A 25,249-nucleotide genomic window follows, 5' to 3' on the forward strand; every position below is an offset into this window, starting at 1 on the left:
GCCTGCATATTGCATTTGTATGCAGTTTAAATGTCAGGCCAATGTCACGCTGTGGGCCCTGAAAACAGTTTTTCAGTTGCTTTTCGTACACACACACACACACACACACACACACACACACACACACACACACACACACACACACACACACACACACACACACACACACACACACACACTCACTCACACACACACACACACACACACACACACACACACACACACACACACACACACACACACACACACACACACAGCACCTGTCAAAAGTTTGGAAACACTTTCTGACTCAATGGAATGAGATGAAATGAATCTCTAAACCTTTGAGTCGAACTCTATGTAAAAACCATTCATGCACTATTTATACATCCAATTCTATCAATTGGAATTGACCTCTTCAATGAAATATGGTCTACTTTGACAGCTGTCATGGCTCCAACTCCCTCCCCCATCCCCCCATCTATTGTGTTCCCATCATGTCACAGGACTATGGATATGTTCACATCTCGTCCAATAAACAAATGGTTTGCAGCCTGACGTGTAAAGCCACTATTTAATGAAATTGATGAATAAATAAATAAATAAAAAAGCATGACTTTATCTGCTCCTGCAATTGGAGCTCTATTGACAGTTAATTAAAAACATCTTGCTTCTGTGATTTCTTGCTATGGGGGTTTGTTTTATGTTCACTAATATTGATTGAAGTGTACCAGGGCAGAGGATCAACTTATTTATGTATTTAAAGACATTTACTCATAATACATTATTAAAGCCCTGGTAAATCATCCTCACTTCATCACTTCTGGGATTTGACTGTACAGAATTAGTATGGTCATGCACTGTGAAACACAAAGTCTTTAGTTAATCTTCAGGTCTCTGGAAACTTTGGGCAAAAACAGAAAAGTCAACTATATTTATCTTTTTCCACAGCATATTCGTGGTGAGACTGCAAAGAAGTATTTTTGTGAGAATAATGCCAAGGTCAGAAAGAGTCAGTTATGAATACAATTCCAAGTGCAAGATCTAGATCTGCAAATCACAGACTCTTATGGTAGCTTACTAAATAATAAATACCCACTCATCTACAGTGGATTTAAACAGTCTTGACACATTGTTTTTGCAGCACTTTCAAAATAGATTAAGTAAATATCAAGAGAGCAATAAGTAGCTTATCAAGTCAACAAAGCACATTCAATCATGTTTGTTACTTTGCCAATAGTATTAGGATCATATGGATCCTGAGGTCTTGTAGCAAGTGTATGAATAATGAGAAAATGTCCCATTTTTATTAAAAGCATTTAGCATTATATATACAGATAGGTGACAAATGAAAGGAAAAACCAGTACAGGTCTGAATGCTTGACCATTACAGTGAGAGGATCTGGTGGCTCTGTTATGCTGTGGAGGGCATTTTGGTTTGGGTCCACTTGCCCCCTTAGGGAAGCATCACTACAAATCAATACAAAGTTGTCCTGAGTGATCACCTAGGCTATCCTGTGATTAAGTATTTCTATTGTAGTGGGGGTGGTCTCTTCTAGGATGACAATCTCCCATCCATAGGACACAATGGGTCACTGAAGGTTTTGATGAGTATGAAACTGATGTGAATCATATGTTATGACCTTCGCAGTCACTAGCTCTCAACCCAATTGAACACTTATGGGAGATTTTGGACCGACATGTTAGACAGAGCTCTACAACACCATCATCACAACACCAAATGAGGGAATTTTTTTTTTGCAAGAATGACGTTCATCCCTCCAGTAGAGTTCAGAGACTTGAATCAATGTAAAGGTACATTGAAGCTGTTCTCGCAGCATGTGGTGGCCCAACTCCTGTGTGTGTGTGTGTGTGTGTGTGTGTGTGTATAAAATATAGAAATTGTAATAATTTCTATTAGATACAATTATAGTCATGATTTATATTATAGTCTAGTGATTTGTTATATTTCAATTATAGTCAACAACATATCGAAAGCAATTTCCATCAATGTGATGAAAAAAAAGATCCTGTAAGTCAATATAATGAGACACTATCTCAAAATAATGACTTAGTAACTAAAAAATAATGACTAATCTCAAAATAATGAGATACTATCTCAAAAATAATTAGATAATAATTAGTCATTAGATTAGTCATTATTTTGAAATACTAAGTCATTATTTTGAGATACTAAATCATTATTTTGAGATACTAAGTCATTTTTTTTGATAAGGTTTCTTATTATTATGAAATACTAAGTCATTATTTTGATAGGGTTTCTTATTATTTTGAAATACTAAGTCATTATTTTGAGATACTAAATCATTATTTTGAGGGTTTTTCATTATAATGACTTAAATAATGTATTATTTTTTTCATCACATGGCAGATTTGGGCTTCCATAACAACACTGACCTGAGTCTGAACCACTGGAAAGTTAATTTGCCTAAATTGCAGACACATAAATCCGCGATGTAATCATGAAGGGACAATTTGAAACTCCGTCCTGTAAGCGACTTTACCTACGTCATCACGCAGAGGTACGTTTGCGCATGCTCACTAACCAAACGCGTTTGTTGTCATGTTGGAGTAGAGCCGGGTTGAAGTTTACAGAAAGTGAAGCGTCTCAGTGAAAAAACCGAGTGTACAGTGAGAGCAGACGAAGTCAAACGGTGAGGAGCTGTTTATTTTACGCAGACACTGAAAAAATCTGGTTGATCTATTCTAATGTGTAAAGTTTGCAGCGGAAGCTAACATTAGCTGTGTAGCTAACACTAGCCTCCGCATGACAGCAGCTTCTTCCTGATGAGCATCGCCTGAGCAGAAGAGGGAAAGAGAAACGAGGTGTCTGCAGGTAGTGTGATGTTTGTCTTTATGAGGACGCGATTCTTAAACACGTCTGGCGTTTGTGTATAAGTCTTATGCCATTTTTAAGACATATTTCGTCAAAACTGCAACGTAGTGTTTTAATATACAAAGCTGCATCTTCAGCTGTCTTGTTTAGTTCGACCAACAACCCAAAAACCCATGTTACAATGAAAAATATGAAATACACATGAGCAGCAAATTTTAACACTTGAGAAGCTGATAAGATAAGATATGATGTATCTTTATTGATCCCCTTTGGGAGAAATTCTAATTGACACAGCAGTATAGTGTAAAAAAGTAGCAGCGTAAGGGGGAAAGTGATTAAATAAATAAAATAAAATAATTGTATGACTTAACTTTATCTACTAGTCTGTGTTGAAGAGAGAAATAAATAAATAGTCAGGGCTGAAAATAATGCTTAATTTATTATTGAATAACATAATTAATTATTCATGTTGTCTCCAAAACATCAGAACAAGGTGATGAAAATGATGATGGATTTCAGAAATTCAAAGTGCCCTGAGCCCCTAGACCTCTGCATTTGTGGTGAGGAGGTAGAGAGGGTACAGAGCTTCAAGTTTCTGGGAGTCCACATTTCTGCAGATCTCACACCGTCTGTTAACATTGATGATCAGGTGAAGAAGGCCCAGCAGAGACTTTACCTGCTCATGAAGTTAAAGCAGTCACACCTGCTGATGAACTTTTATTGTGTAATCATACTGGTGACCTGCTGACCTACTGCTGCACCGTGTGGTACGGCGGCTGCACTGAACACAACAGGAAGCATCTGAGGCGGGTGTTGAGGGGAAGCTCAGTGTGTGATTGGGACCACGCTACCATCCTTAGAGGACATTTACGTTATAAAGGACCCATCCCACCCTGGACACTGCCTGTTCTCCACCCTCCCCCACAGGGAAAAGATACAGAGCCATCAAATGCAGAACCAACTGATTAAAAAACTGCTTTTTTCCCAAAAAGCTGTAACCTCTGTCATCCCAGCTATAGTATGTCTGAAGTATTTGATGATAGACTTGCCTCTAATCTGGCTACAGACATGTTGCTGGCTGCTGAAATGTGATACCAGCTGAGACAATCTGAGAAAACAAATATATTGCACATAAATAATCTTAATGCGTTGTTTTTTCTCTGTTTTGCTCTTCCCCAGGATTAACAAAATGTCTTCCGCTGAGCCTATCATCCGATCGAGACAGACAACAAAAGAAGTCAATGGCATTTCAACACAGGTCGTCTGTACAGAGTTCAGCAATTATATATTCATAGTTATCACTCAGTACGGCAAAATCGGGACTCTGATATCTATCACACCCGACTCCAGATCTAATGACATCAGCACTCCGACGTTCTCCACAAAAGTGCTGCTGGGAAAAGAAGAGGTACGCTTTGTTCACATAAATGTTGTATCAGTGTGATGTAGACTCGTTCACAGGATGTCGGAGAGAGAGACTTGTTGCAACACATCATTTCATGCTGTTGAGGGGCAGATGAGATTGGTTCTGAACTGCTCTGGTAGACGGGGGAGAAATTAGATCTATGCAGGCATTGAATTTCACTGGGCTGTTAAAATTTGCACAAGGAAACCTATTTCATCTTTGCCCGACCATGTCATTTTCTAACTGACATACAGTGCTAACATAATTCATCATTAGAGAAATACATTATAATAATGTTTGCTTGAGGAGATTATAACACATGCACACCTTTTTTCTTTTTTTTTCTGTTAATTTTAAAAATACAATATTTGCACTCTCTGTTGTAAAGTGTGCATTTGTTTCAGAGTGAGAGGGGAGATGCTGTGAAGAGGCATCGTGACACAGACTGAATGACCATGATTAAACAGTGTTATGCAATGTAATTTGGCTTTATGTAAACAGTCGAGTCTTCATCTCCGTTATTGTCTATTGCACTTGATTACGCAGCAGACGGATAACCGGCTTCAACCACATCAGGGCTTTAATATAACAGTATCAAGACATTTTATCTGATATGCTAAAGGCTTCTCATTTTGGGAGTACTTCACATAAATGAAATACTTTTCAGACGTGTGTGAAATACAGTCTAATAAAGCTGCACAGCAGTAAAGGCACGCTATAACTATTTACCACATATGCCATGATAACAGTACATATTGTGAACAGAGAAGTATTTTTGTTTTCTTCTGGACTACCTGTTGATAGTTTGAAAGTGGAAAATGAACCGATACTTGGATAAACCTTCAGTGTTTGAATATATGGAAAAAAATATAGTTGGCTATACTTTACTTGATTTTCCTGTCAAACAAAGAGTAAAGAGATACGGATGTGGTGAGAAATGTACTGCATTTCCTTATTTTATCAGTGACATGACACATGAGAGGCCCCTGCACATTTTAAAAGGCTCACCATTCATTTTCATCTGTCATAAACATGCTACACTGCAGCTTTTATGTATTTAATAATCTAACGTCTGTGTCTGTTTCCAGGCTCTGACACATGTCTGTGCCAAAAACCTGGCAACGTTTGTGTCGCAAGAAGCCAGCAACAGGCCTGTCCTGCTGGGACTGGCACTCAAGGATTCCTCTATAGACGCAATAAAACAAATAAAAGAGATCGTCAAAAGTTGTCAAGTCTGGTAGGAAGTCAACAAAGTGGACGTGAAGCTGAATAGCTCGGTGAAATAAGAGCCTCCTGGATGGATGCCCCATAATGTCACAGTTTATTTTGTATCTTTTTAGACTGAAATGATTTTGCTCTTTCCTAAATGCCAAACTTTAATAAAAAAACTTGAGAGGTGTGCTCTAAGATATAAATGTATACATCCAATTTAATTTACTCTGATTGTTTTGATTTGGTGAGACTGTGAGGAATGTTTTCTGGAAAATACTTTACCTGGTTTCATATTTGGATTTCCTGCAAACAACTGAGCTCTCAAAAACTGGAATAAAATAGTTTGCAAAATGATGTAGTTCCAGTCCCATCACTGTACAAAATCTTTCTTTACATTACTTTGTTTCTTTTGTAGTTTGTAATGCTTTATACTGTTGTTCATTTTGTACAGTATAATACAAATGTTCTAAAACATGTGGAGAAATAAAAGTTTGCTTCTAAAAACTTTGTTTTCTGTCTTTGAAACTTAATCACTCCAGCCCCAGTGAAGGAGAGTTTGAGCTTTGCAATGGATAAACATTTTAAGCATCGTCAAATACTCCCATTAAACTGGAAAATTGGGCGAGACCTTTTCTAATCTTGTTAAGGTCTTTGCTTTATTTATCAATTATAGCTGTATTACACTGGCTGCAATGCAGTTAAGCACTCATTTAATGTCCTGTTCAGCAAATGTCATGCCGTGCATAGCGTGGTAGCCATTTTTAACTCCGGAGGAAAAGCAGCATTGCAAAAGGTCCACAAATCTGACTTTGAAGATCAACTGTGTAGAATTTTGCATATTTTCTTTGAAGTATCCTCAGAACTTTGTCGGTTTTGAAAATTAAATAAATGAAAGTGACTCACTTTTTGAGCCAGGCTTTGCTAAAATAAAATGCCTTTATAATATTTTGGATTTATATGGAATACGTATGCACTAATGAATGTAAAAACAACGCATGTATACAGATTTATGTGAATTTGGAAAGGGCCTTATCTTTTAACAAGTCTATTTTGGGTCTTATTCTTGTTAACATCCAATTACTAATTCATAAATCTACAGCATTATTTTTATATATACTCTTGTGAAGCTTATTCAGTGCGTGAGAGGTGTTGAACCTATTATGATTTCTGAGTTTGTGGTTTATAGGAGTGCAGCAAATATAAGTAAATTTAAAAAATGCAATATTTGAACATCAGTAATGTTGTAGTGCTGAACCTTAGGTAAACACCATAGACTGTAAACACACAAAGACAACGTGATGACGCCTCACGTTAGTCGTGCACACGTGACCGGTTCACCTGTGCCCAACCTGTTTATCTCTGCCGCTCCTCTCACTCGCAGGTCGAGGATAAATCCAGGTCTGCGTCGTTTACTCTAAAAGTTTGACTTCTCGCTGGTTTCGCACAGTAAACCCTTCAGACTACCACCGTTTATGATTTTATTTTTTACTTTTTTTTCTGCAAGAGGATTTGTTTGAGTAGTTTTCGGTCGACTGTGTGGACTTAGACCTCGGTGAGGTATCTGTCTCAAACAAGGAAGTCTAGCCTATTGAAACCTGCGTTGAGGAAACTGACAGGCCCCTCTGTAAATGACGGTAAATGCTCGCTGTGGACGATTCTGAAAGGCGATTTTTATCATCCATGTTGATCCTATAACCTTGGCTTGTGGCAATCCTGGACTGTTTTGTAGACGGTCCCAAGTAGACGGGATAAGCTTCCACCCTCCCCCGGTCCAAGGTGAGCTGAGTGTCTGTTGACGGTAAAGCAGGTGCATATCTAGATTAAGATCAGTTGAACACCATTTATGGCACTCTGTCACGTTTTAATACAATATACTGCTCTTCAAGTGATTTTAACTCTTAAAACTAGTTAAGAAATCAAATGTACTTTATGTATGTACTATTGTGTAATTAAATTCTACTTACTTATAAAAATGTTGACATTACAAAGGGGGTTACATCTGAAGTCAGACCTTTAAGATTTTGCTCAGGAGGAGGGTTTTTTCCTCATTTTTTAATATTTAACATGTTACTGAATACATTTATTTCTGTTTATATTTCTTTGAAATCAATATATTTTTTTATATTTAGTAAATAAATCATGGCATGGGCTTAAATGTTGTCACAGTACTGATTAAGTCAATGCCAGACTTTTGACTTTTTTCATGAAATATCTTTATTTTAGCTTATATTCCAAAATCTACATGAACTAATGAATACATTTTTAAATGAGAGATAAATCTTACTTTATAAGAAATGATCTCCCTTATAAATCATGTCAGTATCCATGAAAAACACCTGAACTTAGATTTTTGGTGGACTTAATGGGAACACTTACCCTAACAGCTGAAAACATTTGTCTGAAAATTTGAAAAGTAATCAAATGTAATAGGTTACCTTACTTTGATTAAGTAATTGAAATAGTTACATTACTTATTGCATATTAAATAGTGTAACTAGTAATCTGCAACCTATTTCATGTGCAAAGTAACCTTCCCAAACCTGATGCTTATAAACCCCGTATTGACTTTTTTCTGCTTTGTGTTTCAGATGAACGTTTCTTTCGAGGACATGGATCCATCAGCTGAAAATAATTCTATTGTTCACCTGGCTGCACCAATTCTCCCAGACAAGTCAGACTTCTCCAATATGACCATTATACGAACAAGCAACGGGTCAATCATAGAGGACCAGATGTTCTTAAACACGGTGCCTGCTCAAGCCCTCTCTGGGATATTTGTCTGGTCTGCCTTGCTCATAACATGCCTCCAGGTAAGCCTTGGTCATTTCGCAAGATATTTTAAAAGACCCCTGCTTAATGTATCTTAAATCACTGCAGTAACAAAGCTTTAGTGGATATGCAGCTCATGGATATGCAGCCTCAAAGCTCACACAGTCATTTAAATTTGTAATTAGAGACGGTTGACAGATTGCACCTCCCCTGCCAGAGGACAAAAACAAATTGGTCAATGAAGGCTTATTATTACCCCACGGTTTACTCTGGTGAATTCAGTGTCTCAGGCCCCACCACTTATTTTCATAGTCACACCGACACTTTTTGATCTTATCTATTCATGAAGTATTTCTTTCCCTCCAGGCAGTCTTTATACCTTGTGATTGCACTGCCACACGGCACTGTGGGACTGTTTTTGTTACTTCTTACCATTTACAGAGACTATCAGATTAAAATGAGAGAAAATCCTTTAGCTGATTAAAGGACAATGCAAACACAGCAAGTGCTCACTGTGTGTGGGAAAAGATGGTCAGGCAGAGTAAATGGCTCAACGCAGGCCACCTTTACCCTGAACGCATTTGAGCGCTGTTGTAAATGAATGTTTCCCTCTTGTGTGTGTGAGTTACCCACTGCGCGCCGATGATAGCTTATCATTATGGTTTTATCATTTTACGGAGAATGCAGTAGGGTGCAGTGTATTATCAGCAGGGAAATCAATTGATATTGAGATAACATTTACAGCCTTCTAAAGGATGAGGGTGTTGTTTTCCTATTCACTGCGGGTTTAATGCTATGCAGCTGTAATAGTTTCCTGATTTGATTGATGATTTTTCACCCATCCAACACCCTCAGACTCGAAGTCAAAAGCCTGATCATAACTGTGTCAGCTGGGCTTTTTAATTCATTAATAAATTATTATTATTTGGGTAGCTTCCTAAGCTTTTTAACTCCCCCACAAAAGCATCAACATGTTGCACCCTTTCATCCAGAAACAATCAGGGATTTGTGACTCGGCATCCAGTAAATTGATTTCTATCTTTTTAATATAGTACTTGTTTGGTCAAACGTTTGGCAGCAAGACTTTTTAATTGAACAAATAAATCGCAGATGTACCACAGGGAGAGTGGAGCAGGTTTGCAACAGGCATCCTTTTTGTCACATAGGGAGGATAAAATGGTCTGCGGGACTTTCGTTGCAATGCTGCTGGTGTTTCATCTCACTTGGCTCCGGAGGACTGCTATAAGCTCACATTCTGAATACCAAACACAGATAGACAATGACCTCAGATCCTCTTCCCCTTAAAGGTGCAGTGTGTAGAATTATGTTCTGTGGCATCTAGAGATACAAAACTAGAAGAAATGAAATATAATATTCGTAAGTATGTTTTATTTAGTGTATAATCCCCTGAAAATAAGATTTGTTAAATTGTTATGTTTCGTACCTTTTAGAATTAGTCCTCTTCTATGGAGCCTGCCATGTTGTACCACCATGTTTCTACAGTAGCCCAGAATGGACAAACCAAACACTTGCTCTAGAGAGGGCCTTTCACATTTTTTGCAAGTTTCGTGGCCACCGTAGGTTCTTCTACCCGCTTGGAAGACTGAGATGCCACTAAATACTACGCACTGCACCTTTAACCCTAATCATATTTTAACTGGCATTGACTTTAATGTTTTAGACTTTGTCAATTAAGTTGTTCTTTGCTATGTTGGTTGTTTGTTAGATTTCTGTATTCTTTGGGTTCCCAGGGATCCCAGTCTGTAGTTCACGTATGTTCATGTATACCAATAAGTCGCCAATACTTTTCGGACTGGTAGCCTTTGGAGTGTGGCTCATTTTCTTGGTGGGCTTATTGGTCCCTTTGCAGGTAGAGTCAGCTAGGACGTAGGTTTTCCTGGCTTTTAATGCAAATGGAGGATAGCGTTCTGCTTCACTTCACAGTTAGAGATGGCCAAACGCGCCACAACCAACCCCCTCACAGTAATCAGGCTTTACTATGCAGCCTCTAATGGGCATTTAATCAAGCTGCACGTGTAGAGCGGACTGAGTCTGTTGGTGTTGAGTGGTAGCAACATTTAAACAAAACAATGTTACAAACCCAAGAATGAGTGAAGCTACCTTATGCAGTTATAAAAACAACTCAATTAGGGGAAGTTTGCAGTTCCAAAAGTTTTAAATTAATAATTGTTTCTTAGTATTAGTTGTAACAGCGCAACACTCTAGCACATTCACAGATATTTATGATTCATAAAACAAAGATGATGTTTGTAGGGTCATGGCTAATGCTCTGAAAAGAAACTGCCCAGGATTGTTTGATGAGGTAACGCATGAATATGGTCGTTATGTGTATATATGTGTGTGTTTCCTACTTTTAAGAGAGTTATTAGTCAAAAGAGTTTTGGTATGATTACTTGGATTGCCCCCTCAAAACTCATTTAGTTGACTAATGGGTCGTTAGCATCTAGGTCGACAGAAATTTTGAGTTGGTTAGTCATTTTTTAAAATGGCCTTTTAAGAAGAATGAGTCAGAGAATTGCCACGTCTCTGGCATTCCTAATATGCTTTAGTCTTTAATCAGCACTACATTTTACAATTAGTATTCTCTGCATGACTGAATTCATGTGTAAAGGGACAATAATACTGGAGAAATAAGACAGCATAATACATTAGCATTAAAGTCAACTATTGACAGACTATCCTATACCCGTTTGGATCAGAGATGCTGTGTGGTTGCAGCAGTTTCCCAACAGCTTATGTTGATCAGTTTGTTCACAAACATCGGTTTGATAACCTGCAGTCATCTGCCAGCAGAGATGTCTACTGAGAGCACTTAGAGGGTCTGTTTAACTGTACTTTGCTCACACTGTTAAACGGATCTCCCCCCGCTGACATACAGATCATACTGTGCTGTATTTTGTTGAGATCAGAATGGATTCTTCAGCCTCGCTGCAGAGGCAAACAGTTCATTTCAGTAGTGATTCAGAAAACGTATTCATCATTTAAATGTCGCTCATGGGTGTAAAAATTGTGGGATGAGGTGTTAGTCTGGCATTGTCTAAACACAAAGGATCACTGAATAGAATGATAATCACATCATCTGCCATATGCTGCGTATATTCCCCTAAATTATGTAATCTCCACTATATTATCTTTGTAGAAGCAATAAAGGGCCATGTGGGAGAGTTGTGTGAAAAAAAAATGCACTTATTTTTATCAGGTCAGAAAAAGTTTATTCACTGATCCAATTTTCTGCTTCTGTATGAAGTTGAAGCTTTGTGATATCAGGTGTAGACAGTAATTTTAATGCTGGGATGTTTTGAGAGTTCATTAAAATGGGAGTTGAGCAATCTCTATCTTTGTGCTCTTTATTCAGCAGCTAAACCTGCTGCTGCATTTCATGGCAGATCTTTACACAGAAAGAGCTGTCAGTGCGAGATAAAACATAGCCGTGAATAATATCAACCAGATAACAAACATATATTTTAGTATTTGCTCTTAGCTCTCAGGAGGGTGACATATCACACTGATCACACCCATGTGAATCACTTCAGTGTTAATGCAAACAATGTATATGTTCCTAAGCTAAAGGGAATCCAAATAGAGAATATTTTTTCGTAAAAGCAGGTAATATTTTTCATGGCAGTCTAGGGCTGGACAATATATATCGATATCATGATATGAGACTATATATCGTCTTAGATATAATGTGGTGATATGGCACGTGTTGTCTTTTCCTAGTTTAAAAGGCTGCATTACAGTAAAGTGTTACCAGACAGTTCTAGCTGATCTATTATTTGCCTTTACCTCCCACTTAGTCATTATATCCACTTTACTCATGGTTATTTGTCAAAAATCCTGATGTGTAAGTATTTTGTTAAAGTACCAATCGCTACAATATTATTGCATTATTGATATAAAGGTGTAAAGGTAAAAATATCCTGATATTTGATTTTATCCATATTGCCCAGCCCTGTGCAAGTCTTTACTTTTCCATATGTAGACTGTATCCTATTGTATTTTAATCTTATACATCCTCACCCTTTTTCCCCCAAATTTGTAACAATGCTGGACATAACCAAGAAGAGCAAATTTGAGAATGAGCTTGTTTACTGATGTTTTCATGCGCTTTGTTTGTTTGTTAGATCTACGCACATCTCAAATCCTACAGCATCCCTAATGAGCAGCGCTACATCATCCGCATCTTGTTCATCGTGCCAGTTTATGCCTTCGATTCTTGGCTCAGCCTGCTCTTCATCAGCAACGACCAGTACTACGTCTACTTTGATTCTATTCGAGACTGCTATGAAGGTAAGTCGAGCCCTCCTTTTTTACTTTCTGAGGGTGTCTTCTCCGGACTGTCACAGCCGTTTCGGTATCACACTGTCAGCTGTGAAGCAGGTGCCCCCGCCTGCAGGTTTCAGGAAAGAAAAGAAACTGACCAAACTAGTTTTCTCACACCAGCTATTGTTCTCATGTTAGTTGACCCTATTGTTTAAGGTGTTACATTTCTAGGAGGAGCAATTTAAGGCACATCCTTTCCTGCAAGCTAGTTTATAGTATTTCCCAAAGGTAAAACACCCTTTAAAAAACTCTCCTTTCAGATTGGATCATTTATTTTAAAACTTGTTTTTTTTTTTAATTTGTTGAGTGTAATATACATTCAAATATTGTGTAAACCTTGTTCTGCAGATTATACTTTAATTACCTTTGTAGTGTGTAATTATGCCTTCAAGTTATAAGACCAAGGCACTTCACCAATGGCAAAGATGAATCATATGCAAAATTGATTACAAGTAATTTGAGAAAGGGAAAAGCAGGAAATACATTATTCAGGAGATTAGTTTCCAGTTTGTGGGCCAATTTTGTGGCTGATTGATAGTGAAGCGCATCAGAAAGCAGGCAGGCTAGAATACCACCAGCGGCCACGGCTAAAACATAATGAACCTTCTCTTGACTGGACACCATCTGCATTAGCTTCATTTAATCCCTCCTTAAATAGCAACAAAGGATTAGGAAGGGATTTCCAAGACACAGAACCCTTGGAAGCTTCTTAATGTAAGGACTGAAACATTTATTGTTCCAAACTGTAGGACTAATTATTTTTTATCACGCGGAAGTTTTCTCCTCCTGAAATGATTGACCTTTTTTTAAATGAAGTAATATTTGAAGGTGATGAGAAATTATTTTACAGCTTAAATCACACACATGCACAGTACGTTGTATAAAAGAAGTAACTCCTCTCTCTCTCTCTCTCTCTCTCTCTCTCTCTCTCTCTCTCTCTCTCTCTCTCTCTCTCTCTCTCTCTCTCTCTCTCTCTCTCTCTCTCTCTCTCTCTCTCTCTCTCTCTCTCTCTCTCTTTCTTTTTTGTTACAGCGTTTGTCATTTACAATTTCCTGAGCCTGTCCTTTGAGTACCTGGGAGGAGAGAGTGCAATTATGTCCGAGATTCGAGGGAAGCCCATCCAGTGAGTGCTCTCATATATGCACATACATGTTTGGAGGATTTTTCCAATAATGAGTTGAATCAGAAGTAGTAAATAAATCACGCTTTTTTCATCTTCACATTCTCTTTAGCTCTACTTGAGCTAACTGTGGTATGGTTTCGGCTTCATGTTTATAACCACAAAGAGTGAAAGTTGCATTTCCTGCCCCTGAATTAGCATTTGGCTTAAAATGAAGAGAGTGAAAGTGCTGGCAATATATAATTGTGCTGTTAATCTACGACAGTTATCCTTTATCTCTGAGCTTTTGACCGGCCCAGATAGGTTGTGTTTTATGGCTAATTCAGCCACAGGGCAGCAGCTCTTTGCCAGGTTCTTAAGACAGTGGAGACACTAATGTTGTGCCCTGATAAATGATGGCATTGTTTAACTCCAGCCAGAGGAGACAAAGCCATAAATTCAAAATCTTGCTTTTGAATAGTTCACTGTTCTGCTTTGCTGTTACGTAGTCTTCAGGATTTCCATAGAAATCCAATATTTCTTTTGTCTTAAATCACTAAAAACTCAACAAATAATTTGTATTCTTTTGAAAGCAATTCATACATAGCATTATTTTTATTGACGGAAAAAGATAACTCATGCTGTTCAAAGTTCAAGTTCAGTATATTTTAATCAGTAGCACGTGAGAGGAATGAGATTAGTTTATTGCATGTTTATGTGTATGCCATCCTCACAGTCTTCTTACCATGCAAGACCATTTTAATAGCAAATTAATCCTATTCATACTGTAATTCATATTCATATCTACATTTCATTACGTATGTCATGTTCCCTAAATTACATCGAAACTGTTCTATGGAAATCAAGGCAGAAATCATTAAAATACTGTGACTACTTTCACTCTGCAGGCAAATCTCATTTTATTTCTCAAATTCAATGTGACTGAATGTCCATGCAGTGTTTTCAAATGATCAGGCTGTGTTTGAGCACTTGGACGTCTGTAACCTGTTACATGTTGTTGGAAAAACAGGATGATACTTTGCACAGTCTTGATGGTTAGCAGCATGAAGAGCACCTTAAGCACCAGTTGTAGCTGCCCCAGACTGATAGGGAGCTGTTATTTAAGACAGGGCTAAATGAATCAATTTAATTAGTCAAGTTAATCTTTCTCTCTGCTGCTACACCATTGCAAAACTGCCTCCTAAACACAACACAGCTAACCCAAGACTATCTTCAGGTTCGGCGAAAATAATACTGACAAATAATAGGAGAGAAGATTTTATAATACAGTGTATTTGCACTCTTCAAGAAAATATCTAACCAGTCTTCTTTTGTCCATCGCCCCAATTTTTTGTCAGACAAGTCAAGTTTGTTGTTGATGATAATATGATAATATTTGGATTTTGCCGTGAAATTCACCTTGACCTCCTGTACATTAGAATCATAACCGGCTTTATTGGCCAAGCATGTTTATGCATACAAGGAATTTGACTCTGGTGTCGAGTGGATGTCGATGTACTAACACACAAGAACATTGTTCAGGAAAACAAGTAGACATGCAGCTAGAACAAGGACAACAAAGCTGAACAAAGATTAAAAAAACAAAAAAAAAACATTGTAAACAAGCATTGTGCAAGGCGTGCTACAATAAATATTGAATGGGCAATGTTACTTTACTTTTACTTTCCTTTTTTGAACATACAGTACATGTTACATTTCTTTTTTTCCCCTCTATGGATCTGTTCAATGACTGGGGATAATTGAAATGCTTTAATACTGCAAATCTCAGTTTTCTTCTTCAGAATATTAAAAACACATTTCTATATATTGTAGTCAAATACAGCACCATCCAGTAATGTACCATTATAAATGAGTCAACACACAGCCAACTCATTTCAACATATGTGTGTTTCCATACATATACGTATATTTAATCTTGTCTCAGTTATATATGGTATATATATATATATCATGTTTCAGTGTTGACATGAGTTCTGTTGAATAGTGAATTAACTCCTGTTGTTTTCGCAGGTCAAGTTGCCTGTATGGTACCTGCTGTCTCGTTGGAACGAGCTACTCCATCGGCTTTTTAAGATTCTGCAAACAGGTGAGCTTCAATCATCCTCTTATCTTGACTCTAGAGATGCTCCTTTAGGCTACTGAAATAAATTTACACACATTGAGAATACGAACACACCAAATTGTCTTGACAAACAACAACAATGCTGCGCAGTAAATTACCATTTTGTCCTGATCTCCAGACTCCTTAAAAATGACAGCAGTTATAATTGGCTGGGTGCTTTTCAGAGAATAACATCCACCGCTTAAGGAAGAAAAAAGGAAAACAAAAGCAATTGAGGCCAGGTGAAACCAGCTTGATAATAACCACAGAGAGATGATATGAGCTGTTAGTGCAGAGCCCCCAACCCCCTCCCAGTGTCTTGGGATGCTACACGAGCTCCCAGTCGAACACTGACGCAAACTGGAACTGAGAGTTATGTCTTCCAACAAAATATATGCTGAAGAGATTTTTTTTTTTTTTTTAGTGCCGCAAGTGATAAACACTCAATGTACCTTGACAGGAATCCTACGTGAAGTGTTTTAAAAGGAAAACCTTGCATGTACTCTCTGGTGGCATTTCTGAATTGGATCATAGTTAAAGGATAATTAACTGCCAGAGCACAATTGAAGAGCAAGGCAGCAGATTTCCAAAAAGTGTATTACATTGTGGCATTTTAGAACACCCCCCCAAGCAGTTTCTTTTTATCTTCAAGTAATACCTTTTTTAAAGTTAGTGGACTCTTCTGCTTTTAAAATGGGCATCCTCATTATCATTCATTACACAGAAAATTTCGGAAATCAATAAGTCAATTTCTACACTTCATGGTTCATTAAAATGAAATTATTTAAAATAACGATTTAACGTTGTACATATTTATTTTGAATAGATTAATGAAGTGCACCCTGATATTGATCACATAATGTTGTGGCTTGAAGTTAGAAAACAGAAGTGAGTTCTCTATGAGACAAAACTTCAGGTGACACAAAATGATCACCCTGGGCTTGGATAAAATATTTACGGACGTGTAGTAAAAATGAACAGATAGGTTTCTGGCAGAACACAAGATCTGAAAGGCCATGATCCAGTTTTTAGTAAAGAATATAAAAAATGATTTGCACAAGCTTGAGTTTTTGATTAGAAGAGGCGTTAACAAATGAATCTGATATGGAAAAGCAGCCTAGAGTTATGGTGGGTCTTGGAGATAAGGCTAGAGGATAAGCTGTTCTTGCATCCTAAACTGGTTTTTGACATTTCAGTTAAGTCTTTTATCATATTGTAAGATGCTTTGGGCCTTTTTTTTCTTTAGACTGGGCACAATCACAATCCTGTGGAGCCTTAGGGTAGCTGTTGTGCTAATGGGGATACAAATAGATAAACAATAAATAATCTCTTACAAGTGCATATGAGTGTGACCAACTAGTTTTTGCAGTTTCGGTGGAACAAACCAGGCACTACTGTAGGTGATTTTGTATTCGGCAGAGACAGCAGCTGAAGTCAGGTTGATTGACAGATTAAATGGACCAGAAGAAGGAAGTTCATCTCCAATAAGCACCATAAAGTCAACACAAATGTACATTAAAAGAAAAAAAAAATGCTATCAATGGCAGAAACTACATTTTTATTATTTGTGTTTATGACTCTGAAAGAGGGCTGTAACTTCACTAACATGTATTACAATAAAATATGTTTCCAATATTACTCTGTTACCTTATCTTGTTGATATTTAGAGAACTCATCCTGAAAACAGCAAGAAAAGAGCCAGGAAAATACCAAACATGCACAAGTACAAAAAAAATAGACCAGGCACTAATTAACAAACATTTATAGCAGCTGTGTTTGCACTACACCAGACTTTGCATCAGCATTAAAAAAGGCTCCTTAATATATTTGGCTTTTTTACTTTCTCTTATTGCCCAAAATGCTATTATCAAGCAGTGGCAGGAGAGTTTTTGTAATTGTTTTCTTTTTTATTCCTCTGTGGTGGCAACAATCATGCCCAGAGGCATTATGTTTTCGTTTTGTGTTGTCCATCCATCCGTACATACGTCTGTCCCATTCTCGTGAATGTGCTATCTCAAGAATGCCCTGAGAGAATTTCTTCAAATTTGGCACAAGTGTGCACTTGATTAGATTTTGGTGGTCAAAGGTCAAGGTCACTGTGACCTCACAAAACAAGTTTTTGGCCATAACTAGAGAATTTATTTGCTAATAATAACAAAGTTTACACAAATGTCTAATAGGATAAAATGATGAAATGATATTTTTTTTAATCAAATATAGTCTGTAAGTGAAGACAGCATGTTTCTCACAGGAAATGATTCACTAAAACCGTACATGTCAACATAGACATTTGCCAGAAAATACACTTAATACCTTTTTATCTAATTCGCTCTTCACTACAGATAGTATGAGTCTGGACAGACAACTTGACTGGTTGGTGGAGGCATACAACCACGACGCAGTATTTCTAGTTTTTTGTCGAAAGGATAGAATACACAAGCAATTAATTAAAAAATATATTCATATATTTCTAGATGTTGAGCAGAGGTTTTATCAAAAGTGTCTCAGAGTTTTGTTCTGGAAATTAAAGATGCAAGTGTAGACAACAGCACAAAGGCTGGGAGAAGTGTATAAGGCAACAGGACAATAAAAACAATGCTCTTGTGTATATGTTTATGTATAATGCAGTTCAATTTAAAAGGATCAGCTTTGGAGAATGGTGTTATAACACACAATGTAGAGAGCTGTTAATTAAAACTCAAGAGAATTAAAAATCAGTTTTGTCGATAGTTTCCACCAGTGAACTATTGCAATGAACACTGCAGTGAAAGTTACAAATTATAAAGAAGAAAATGCTTCAGGTCATTTCTTTAATGGAAAATACCAGCAGGTTGCCAACATAAAACAGGAAAGTCAAATGTGATGAATGTATTAAACGTGCAAATTACCCTGATGTCACATTTGATGCACTGCTTTGTGCAGTTAGTCAAGCTGGTGACAAGGTAGGCTAATATCTCATGCGTGTTATAAAAATACATGTAGAATTAACATATCTTCTTATCTTAATTTGTACTAAGGAATGTATGCTGACACTGACTTAACATGTAGCTTAGTATTAAAGTCTATATAGAGTTTGCATGCATGGATGCAGGTACTGACTTTAAATTAATTTGAGGCAGAAACCATGGTTGACTTTTAATCCACTGGCATTATAAATACATATTATGTTTTGAATATCAAGCGTGTCAGGAAGTATCATGCAAAATAATTTTCCTTGAGCATATTCACAGTGACAAGCTGGCACTAGAACAGGCACAGGGCGAGCAAAGACTGTCTGTACTAAAAGCTTCAAAGTAAATCAGTAATGGAAATTATTATTGATGTCATTTTGTCAAACCCACCACCGACTCCGGCCAATCTAAGAAAGCCTCCCTCTAGCTAATCAAGTTGAACTCTCCTGGTCTGTTGCTTTCAAGTGTCGCATCAGTGATGGGAGGTTAGAGCAGCCTCTGTCAAATTGGTTGGTTCAGGCTTCAATTCACAACGCAGAGGACACTTGTCCTTCAGTCTGATATTGCATGCAGGTCTACACCCACCCCCCACCCCCACCCTGCGTTATCCCATTGACATCACCATTATGACAGCAGCAGTAAGACGTCAGTATCGGATGGTTTACTTTCTGGGACTGAAAGACTTTAATTAAGTCTTATAAATGAAGTTCTCATAATTTAGCTCCCGTAATGATAAGATAGAGATGTCAAAGCATTGTATTAGGTGACAAAATTAATGAAACTGCTGAATAGTTCCATATATTTATTGGTAACAAACAAACAAATAAATGCATTGGCATAAAGGTGAAGGGGAGACATGGCCTCTGGTTACATTAGAAAGACTGGGAGAAATGGACAACTGCTTGTTACCGGTGAGCAGTTACAGTTCTTTTTCATCTGATTAGATGTACAAACAGGTTCAAACGTCCTTCATCCTTCAGCCTCCTCCTCTTTCATAATGTCATTGCATGTTTGGGTGTCTCATTCTGCATTGTAATGTGTTCTCCAGGCGACTCTCCAATTCTGCGTTGTCAAACCCATCATGGCCGTCATCACCATCGTCCTGCAGGCCTACGGCAAATATCACGATGGTGATTTTAAGTGAGTTGTACCTGTTTGTTTTTTGTCCTCGTTTCATTTGTCATGTATCTTATGCATCTGTGTCATTGCCAGCGGGCTTTTTTTGCTGTTTATGTGCACATGGAAACTGGAGATAATTATATCACCTCTTCACAGCAGGCATGTTGAGAATTACAAGTTTCATTTCAAGCAGAATTTCTGAGGTCAGACTTGTGTGAAGGTACTTTACTGTTATCTCAGGTTGTATCACTGTCGCAGCAATAATCACAGCATGGATCAGGCTCTTTATTATCATATTTTAGTAAGAATAACATGGGAGTTTTTGAAATATGGATTAAATAATTTAATATTGCAGATTTTTCCCAATTGTGGTAAGTATTCTGAAATGAAGCTCCTGAATTCTTACGGTATGCTTAACCCAGTGAAGCACATTATAATAAGGGGAGATGATTTGTTTCATTTTATACTATTACTTTAGATGTCAAGTGATACAAAGGCTGGGGAAAAACTGCAGACGACAAATGTAATTTTAGTGTATTTTCAATCGCGCCATATGAGCCTCAGAATAGAATATGGAGAGGGTAATATATTCAATTAAATTGTCTTTAGCGTGTAATCAGACGCTGTAAAATAAACTCTGCCTAACTTTCAGGAGCTCTTCTCCACCTCTCACGTCAGCGTCTCTTGCTGAAGGTTCGGCAGACACACAGAGTTCAATGAGTGCTTGAGACAGTCGTTTTCAATCAGCTTTGTGTCATCACCCTCTTGCTGTCTAGCTGAAAGACAGACACTCATAAATTTTTCCTGCTTAGTACTCTGTAGAGTTCAGCGGCAAAATTAGCTGGGAGAAATAACAGTCTTTATTTTTTAATGTCTTTCTTTAACCATGATGATTCACAGATTGTTTACTTATACGCTTTCAGCCAACCGTGCACTCTATACTGCATGTGAGTAATTAGTGTAGTCACAGCTGAGTCCTCAGAGGCTCTCTAGCATGCAAAGAGAGTAGAAAGGCAGACTGACAATGAAAAATATAGACAAATCTGCCTGTTTATCAGAAGCATCCTGAAATAAGAAGGCCATGTATAAACAGGCTTTATTAACTGCTCTTTGAAATACGAGGTCAAAAAGGCTGCGTTTACTGCTGCTTGTGCAATAAGGATGAAATATGAAATAAAGGCTGCCAGTCTTTTTCACTCCGTCAGCCCAAAGTAATAAATGGAGTCAAAGCATGAATAAATTCTTGCTGTTAAAAATTTAAGAGACATCATCATATGCAAACTAGGGATGCAAATTTTAAGCAATTACCTTAAGACACATTAACCATTAATAGTCAAATAATTGTTTAACCACTGACGTGAGCTGTGTTTGAGTCATAGTCAGAGTACATAATTTAAAGGACAGTTTGCGTAAACACCAAGTTACATGGATTACATATTAAATAACAGAAAATAATGACTTCTCCCACTCCCGTCTGTTGCTATTCAGTGATAAGCTTGACAAAAGTATTAAACTTAGCAAACACAAATGTGCATCTTTCAGCTCATTGGAAACAAAAACATAATGTAAGACTAGATGTGTTGGACATACCTAACAATTAATAGACATAGTTATTATAGTGTCTGCCACTCAGCTCCCCCGCGATTTTTCTTCTTCATTGGGATCCATGGACATGCATTTGTTTTACAATTACAGGCAGTCAGCAAGAATACTTGTAACGCCATTGTACATTTCTGGACAGTTACACCACTCGTCCCTCATCTTCTGCAATATCTGTTTATATTTTAAACTATTGACAGCAACTAATCAATAGTTGGCATCCCTAATGTAAAAGCTTGTCACACTAATCACAAATTGAGAATCTGTCATGATTCAATTTTCTAAATATGAACAAATGTGTCTTTCCCAACTCTGTTTCTGTGCAGCGTGAATGGAGGATACCTGTACATCACAATCATCTACAACTTCTCAGTCAGTCTGGCCCTCTACGCTCTCTTCCTCTTCTTCTTCGCCACAAGTGACCTGCTAAGGCCGTTCGAGCCAGTGCTCAAATTCCTCACAATCAAATCTGTCATCTTCCTATCCTTCTGGCAAGGTAAGACCTCCATTCTGTTTATTTCATCGTGTATTCTGCTATCTCTGAATATAAACGTATAATGTGATAAAAATGTTGATGCTCTCTAGGAATGGTCCTCGCCATCCTGGAACGCTGCGGCGTCATTCCCAACGCGCTCTTCATCGACGGGCAAGAGGTCGGCGCCGGCACCGTGGCAGCAGGCTGGCAGAACTTTATCATCTGCATCGAAATGTTCTTTGCTGCTATCGCGCTCCGATACGCCTTCCCCTGCACCGTCTACCAGGAGAAGAAAAATGACGTGCCAGGTGAGCGCTGTAGTGTGTGAAACTATGAAAATGTGTTCCAAACCTAATTGTCCTTTTCCCTCACAGAATGATGACTGACACAGGCTCATTGTTAGCAGTTTTGTCGCCCAGTCAGACTAACTTTTAAAGTTAGATTTCACATTCCTTCCCCCTTGTTTTCTGCGTTATACACAAGCATGTGTGCATATTTACATATTCCTACTTTTTAATATAGTGCTGTTGTGAGCTGTGCTTGTCAGGTTGGAAGTCAGAAGGGTTTGCCATCGGCCTAAGGGCATACATTGTTACTCTTGGCTCAGAGGACAGTTGCCAGTAAAGCAAAGCAGAGAAAGATCAGACATTCAAAGCCTGAATACAGTAACAAGCAAGGAGCGAGCGGTCCCCTTTGACGTCAGTGCTGCTTGCAAGTAAAAGACAAATGGAAGGCAAGGGAAAAGCCTTCTGCAGCGATATCAATCATTCTGCCTTTTTTTTTTTCTCCCCTGCTATAGGAAACCCTCTGTCCCCTTGAGCTACTTAACATGCAGAAGTGCTGGAAGTGATGATGAAAATTGAAACATTTCCATATGAACTTGATATATGCAGTTATTTTTTTAAATCAAAGAAGGTAATGATGAATAAAATTACCGTTTTTTCATCCTCTTTCCCATATAAAAGATTTCCACTACTCATCTTGTCACATTTATCATCCAGTTTAAATTATGATAGATTGAGAGCTGATTATTACATTTCCTGTTTGTGATTTGTTTTATTGCTTCAAACATCCTGTCCCTTCATGGAACTGAAACTCTTTGGCACTAGTCTTAACGCTCTAGCTCTGATGCTGCACCCCCACCTGCAGGTGTTGATTTGTGTGAACGCAGAGGTCCAGAAACTCAGCAGACCGTGCCTAACCACCCTGTACCCCCCTTAACCCACTCCGCTACCAACCAACCCACCTTCTGCCACCTCCATAAGCCAATTCAGACCGCACTGCCAGTGACCCTGAAACAGAAGGCTGTGGATGTCTGTCGGCTTTTTTTTTTGTTGCTTTGGATACCCTTTTAGAACAGGGATTAATTCAACCTAGGTCACAGCTGGGTGCTAAGGGACCATCAGTGGAGATGTTGTATTCTGTGCAGTGCATTGATTTACTGTTGCGTGTTGTATTCAGGGGGCCCAGATTGATTGTTTCGTTTCAGGGGTTTAAAGCTGCACCATCAGTCAAAATGCATGATTGTCTAACCATGAATCTCCCACTGTCCCTGTTCCTGTGTTGTTCCCTCAGAGAACAGCCCCCCTATGCAGAGCATCTCCAGCGGCCTGAAGGAGACCATGAACCCGGGAGATATGGTGCAGGATGCCATCCATAACTTCTCCCCAGCGTACCAGCAGTACACTCAGCAGTCCACACAAGAGGTGGTGCAGCCACACCAGAACGGAAAAGGAGCCGCAGGCAACAAAGGCTCCCGCAAATCTGACAAAATCATGCTGATCACTTCTGATGATGAGTTCTAGGCATGTTTCCAGCGAGATCCAGGTGTTTGTGTCCTTGCCACCCGTAGCTCTGACCCCCTGGGGAAACAGCTGTATCGCATATCACAAGAAGCTGGATTGAATCCAGGTGTTTAATTCTCATGATATAAGTGTTTAAGATGGACTGCTTATTTCTGTCCAGTTTTCAATGAATAATTTAAGCTTCAAGAAGAGGATGAAATGAATAATAGTTTTAAAATTGATAGCTCAGTGACCAGTGAACTGATCTATCTCCATCTCGGCACTAATAATCACAGGGAAATGACATGTCACCTTCACTGTATCTCAGAAGTCTAGAGCTGCAAGTTTTCTGTGAATGACGCCACCGGATGTTCAGAGCTGTCCCCTGATCTTGATTCTGTTTCTGTCATTATGTCAGCGCTCGCTCTCTGGCCGTCTGAAGTGTTTTCCGATTCATGCCAGTTTCAAAGAGGAGATGATTAATATGTGACTCTAGGTGGAAAGCAGGGAAACCAGCGATGGCTGGGAATGACACTTCATGGACGGTCTCTCGCATCTGCTTGTTTGAAGTATTTGCTGAGCATTCCTCTGCACGGTTTCCCGACAAATGGAAGAATTCATTCAGAGACACATTAGTTTTGGAGCAGGCACTTCAAACTGCAGACTATCGCACTTCTGAATCCTTTGTATCTGCCGTACCATGGACAAATTGGATTAACCTGTCTCCTACAAAGAGGGAGTTGTATTATTCTCATTATTTCTCCCAGCATGCTAAAAGATTGTAATTCAGTGCAACTACACAGCATTTTTAGCAGCTTCAAACTGTTGTAAATTGTCTTGTGTTAATATCACTATTTGTTATAATTTCACATTCCAGGGATTCTGAAATTATAAAATATGTACAGAATTTAATTGGTGTAATGTTTAATTGCGGTGTTGAATATGTTCTATTTGTGTTTTTAAAAAGTGTTTGGATTATGAATTGAAAACATGCTTAATATATATAATTTTTGTAGCTGAAGAATAGTCAGAAGAAACTGAAATCTGCTAATGTTTATCAATTGAAATTTTATCAACTCTGTTTATATCACATGAAACCAGTAGTGTCAACTCGTAGTTTAAGATACCCACTTGTGCCAATGATTGCTGCCTTTCTGGGAAAGCAGAAATGAACTTACAGTTGGGTACACAGTAATATTTAAAAATGTTTTAAAATAGTTTTGACTCGTGTTTCTTACTCTTGTTTGACATTCATGCAAAAATAAAACAATTTTGCTTGTGTAACAATGTCATATGTTGGAACTGAGTAACTGTGCACCTTTCAGTGAAGGGAAAAGCTTTATTTGAAAGTACAAAAAAAAGACACAGCAGACCTATGTATAGGAATAATTTACCATACTAAAAATCAGAGCAGAGACAAATACAGATTTTATTTGTACATGAGGGTAGTTCATTGATAAAACATGTAAATAAATGAATGTAAAATAAAAAATAATTTAGGTGTTTTTTTTAATAAAATTACACAAATGAAAAT

At 38.0% G+C, this 25,249-nt stretch overlaps 2 protein-coding genes across 3 annotated transcripts; both read left to right on the forward strand.

The window, feature by feature from the left end:
* The first annotated feature begins 2,531 nt into the window (after positions 1-2,531).
* On the forward strand, positions 2,532-5,979 carry psmg3 (proteasome (prosome, macropain) assembly chaperone 3). Of its 2 annotated transcripts, XM_062439035.1 has the most exons (4): positions 2,557-2,654; positions 2,778-2,836; positions 4,016-4,244; positions 5,330-5,979. In XM_062439035.1, the coding sequence occupies exons 3-4, from the start codon at positions 4,026-4,028 to the stop codon at positions 5,480-5,482; spliced, it is 372 nt and encodes a 123-aa protein (XP_062295019.1). In that variant the 5' UTR covers positions 2,557-2,654; positions 2,778-2,836; positions 4,016-4,025; the 3' UTR covers positions 5,483-5,979. The 2 variants fall into 2 exon arrangements, with proteins under 2 accessions (XP_062295020.1, XP_062295019.1); XM_062439036.1 differs by lacking the exon at positions 2,778-2,836 and having other exon boundaries at positions 2,532-2,654.
* Positions 5,980-6,791: 812 nt separating this feature from the next.
* Positions 6,792-24,994, forward strand: tmem184a (transmembrane protein 184a). The gene is made up of 9 exons (XM_062438110.1): positions 6,792-7,229; positions 8,042-8,263; positions 12,368-12,533; positions 13,599-13,689; positions 15,697-15,772; positions 19,787-19,878; positions 21,783-21,952; positions 22,042-22,239; positions 23,507-24,994. The coding sequence occupies exons 2-9, from the start codon at positions 8,042-8,044 to the stop codon at positions 23,734-23,736; spliced, it is 1,245 nt and encodes a 414-aa protein (XP_062294094.1). The 5' UTR covers positions 6,792-7,229; the 3' UTR covers positions 23,737-24,994.
* Positions 24,995-25,249: the final 255 nt, after the last annotated feature.

Source organism: Scomber scombrus, chromosome 18, assembly GCF_963691925.1.
Source record: "Scomber scombrus chromosome 18, fScoSco1.1, whole genome shotgun sequence".
Classification (NCBI taxonomy): Eukaryota; Metazoa; Chordata; class Actinopteri; order Scombriformes; family Scombridae; genus Scomber; species Scomber scombrus.

Excerpts from the sequence above, each read along its gene's own strand:
- psmg3 (XM_062439036.1), top strand. The coding sequence starts at position 4,026 with ATGTCTTCCGCTGAGCCTATCATCCGATCGAGACAGACAACAAAAGAA. Across the intron at positions 4,245-5,329 it reads TGCTGCTGGGAAAAGAAGAG|GCTCTGACACATGTCTGTGC; the intron begins GTACGCTTTGTT and ends GTCTGTTTCCAG.
- tmem184a (XM_062438110.1), top strand. The coding sequence starts at position 8,042 with ATGAACGTTTCTTTCGAGGACATGGATCCATCAGCTGAAAATAATTCT. Across the intron at positions 8,264-12,367 it reads TGCTCATAACATGCCTCCAG|ATCTACGCACATCTCAAATC; the intron begins GTAAGCCTTGGT and ends TTTGTTTGTTAG. Across the intron at positions 22,240-23,506 it reads GAAGAAAAATGACGTGCCAG|AGAACAGCCCCCCTATGCAG; the intron begins GTGAGCGCTGTA and ends TTGTTCCCTCAG.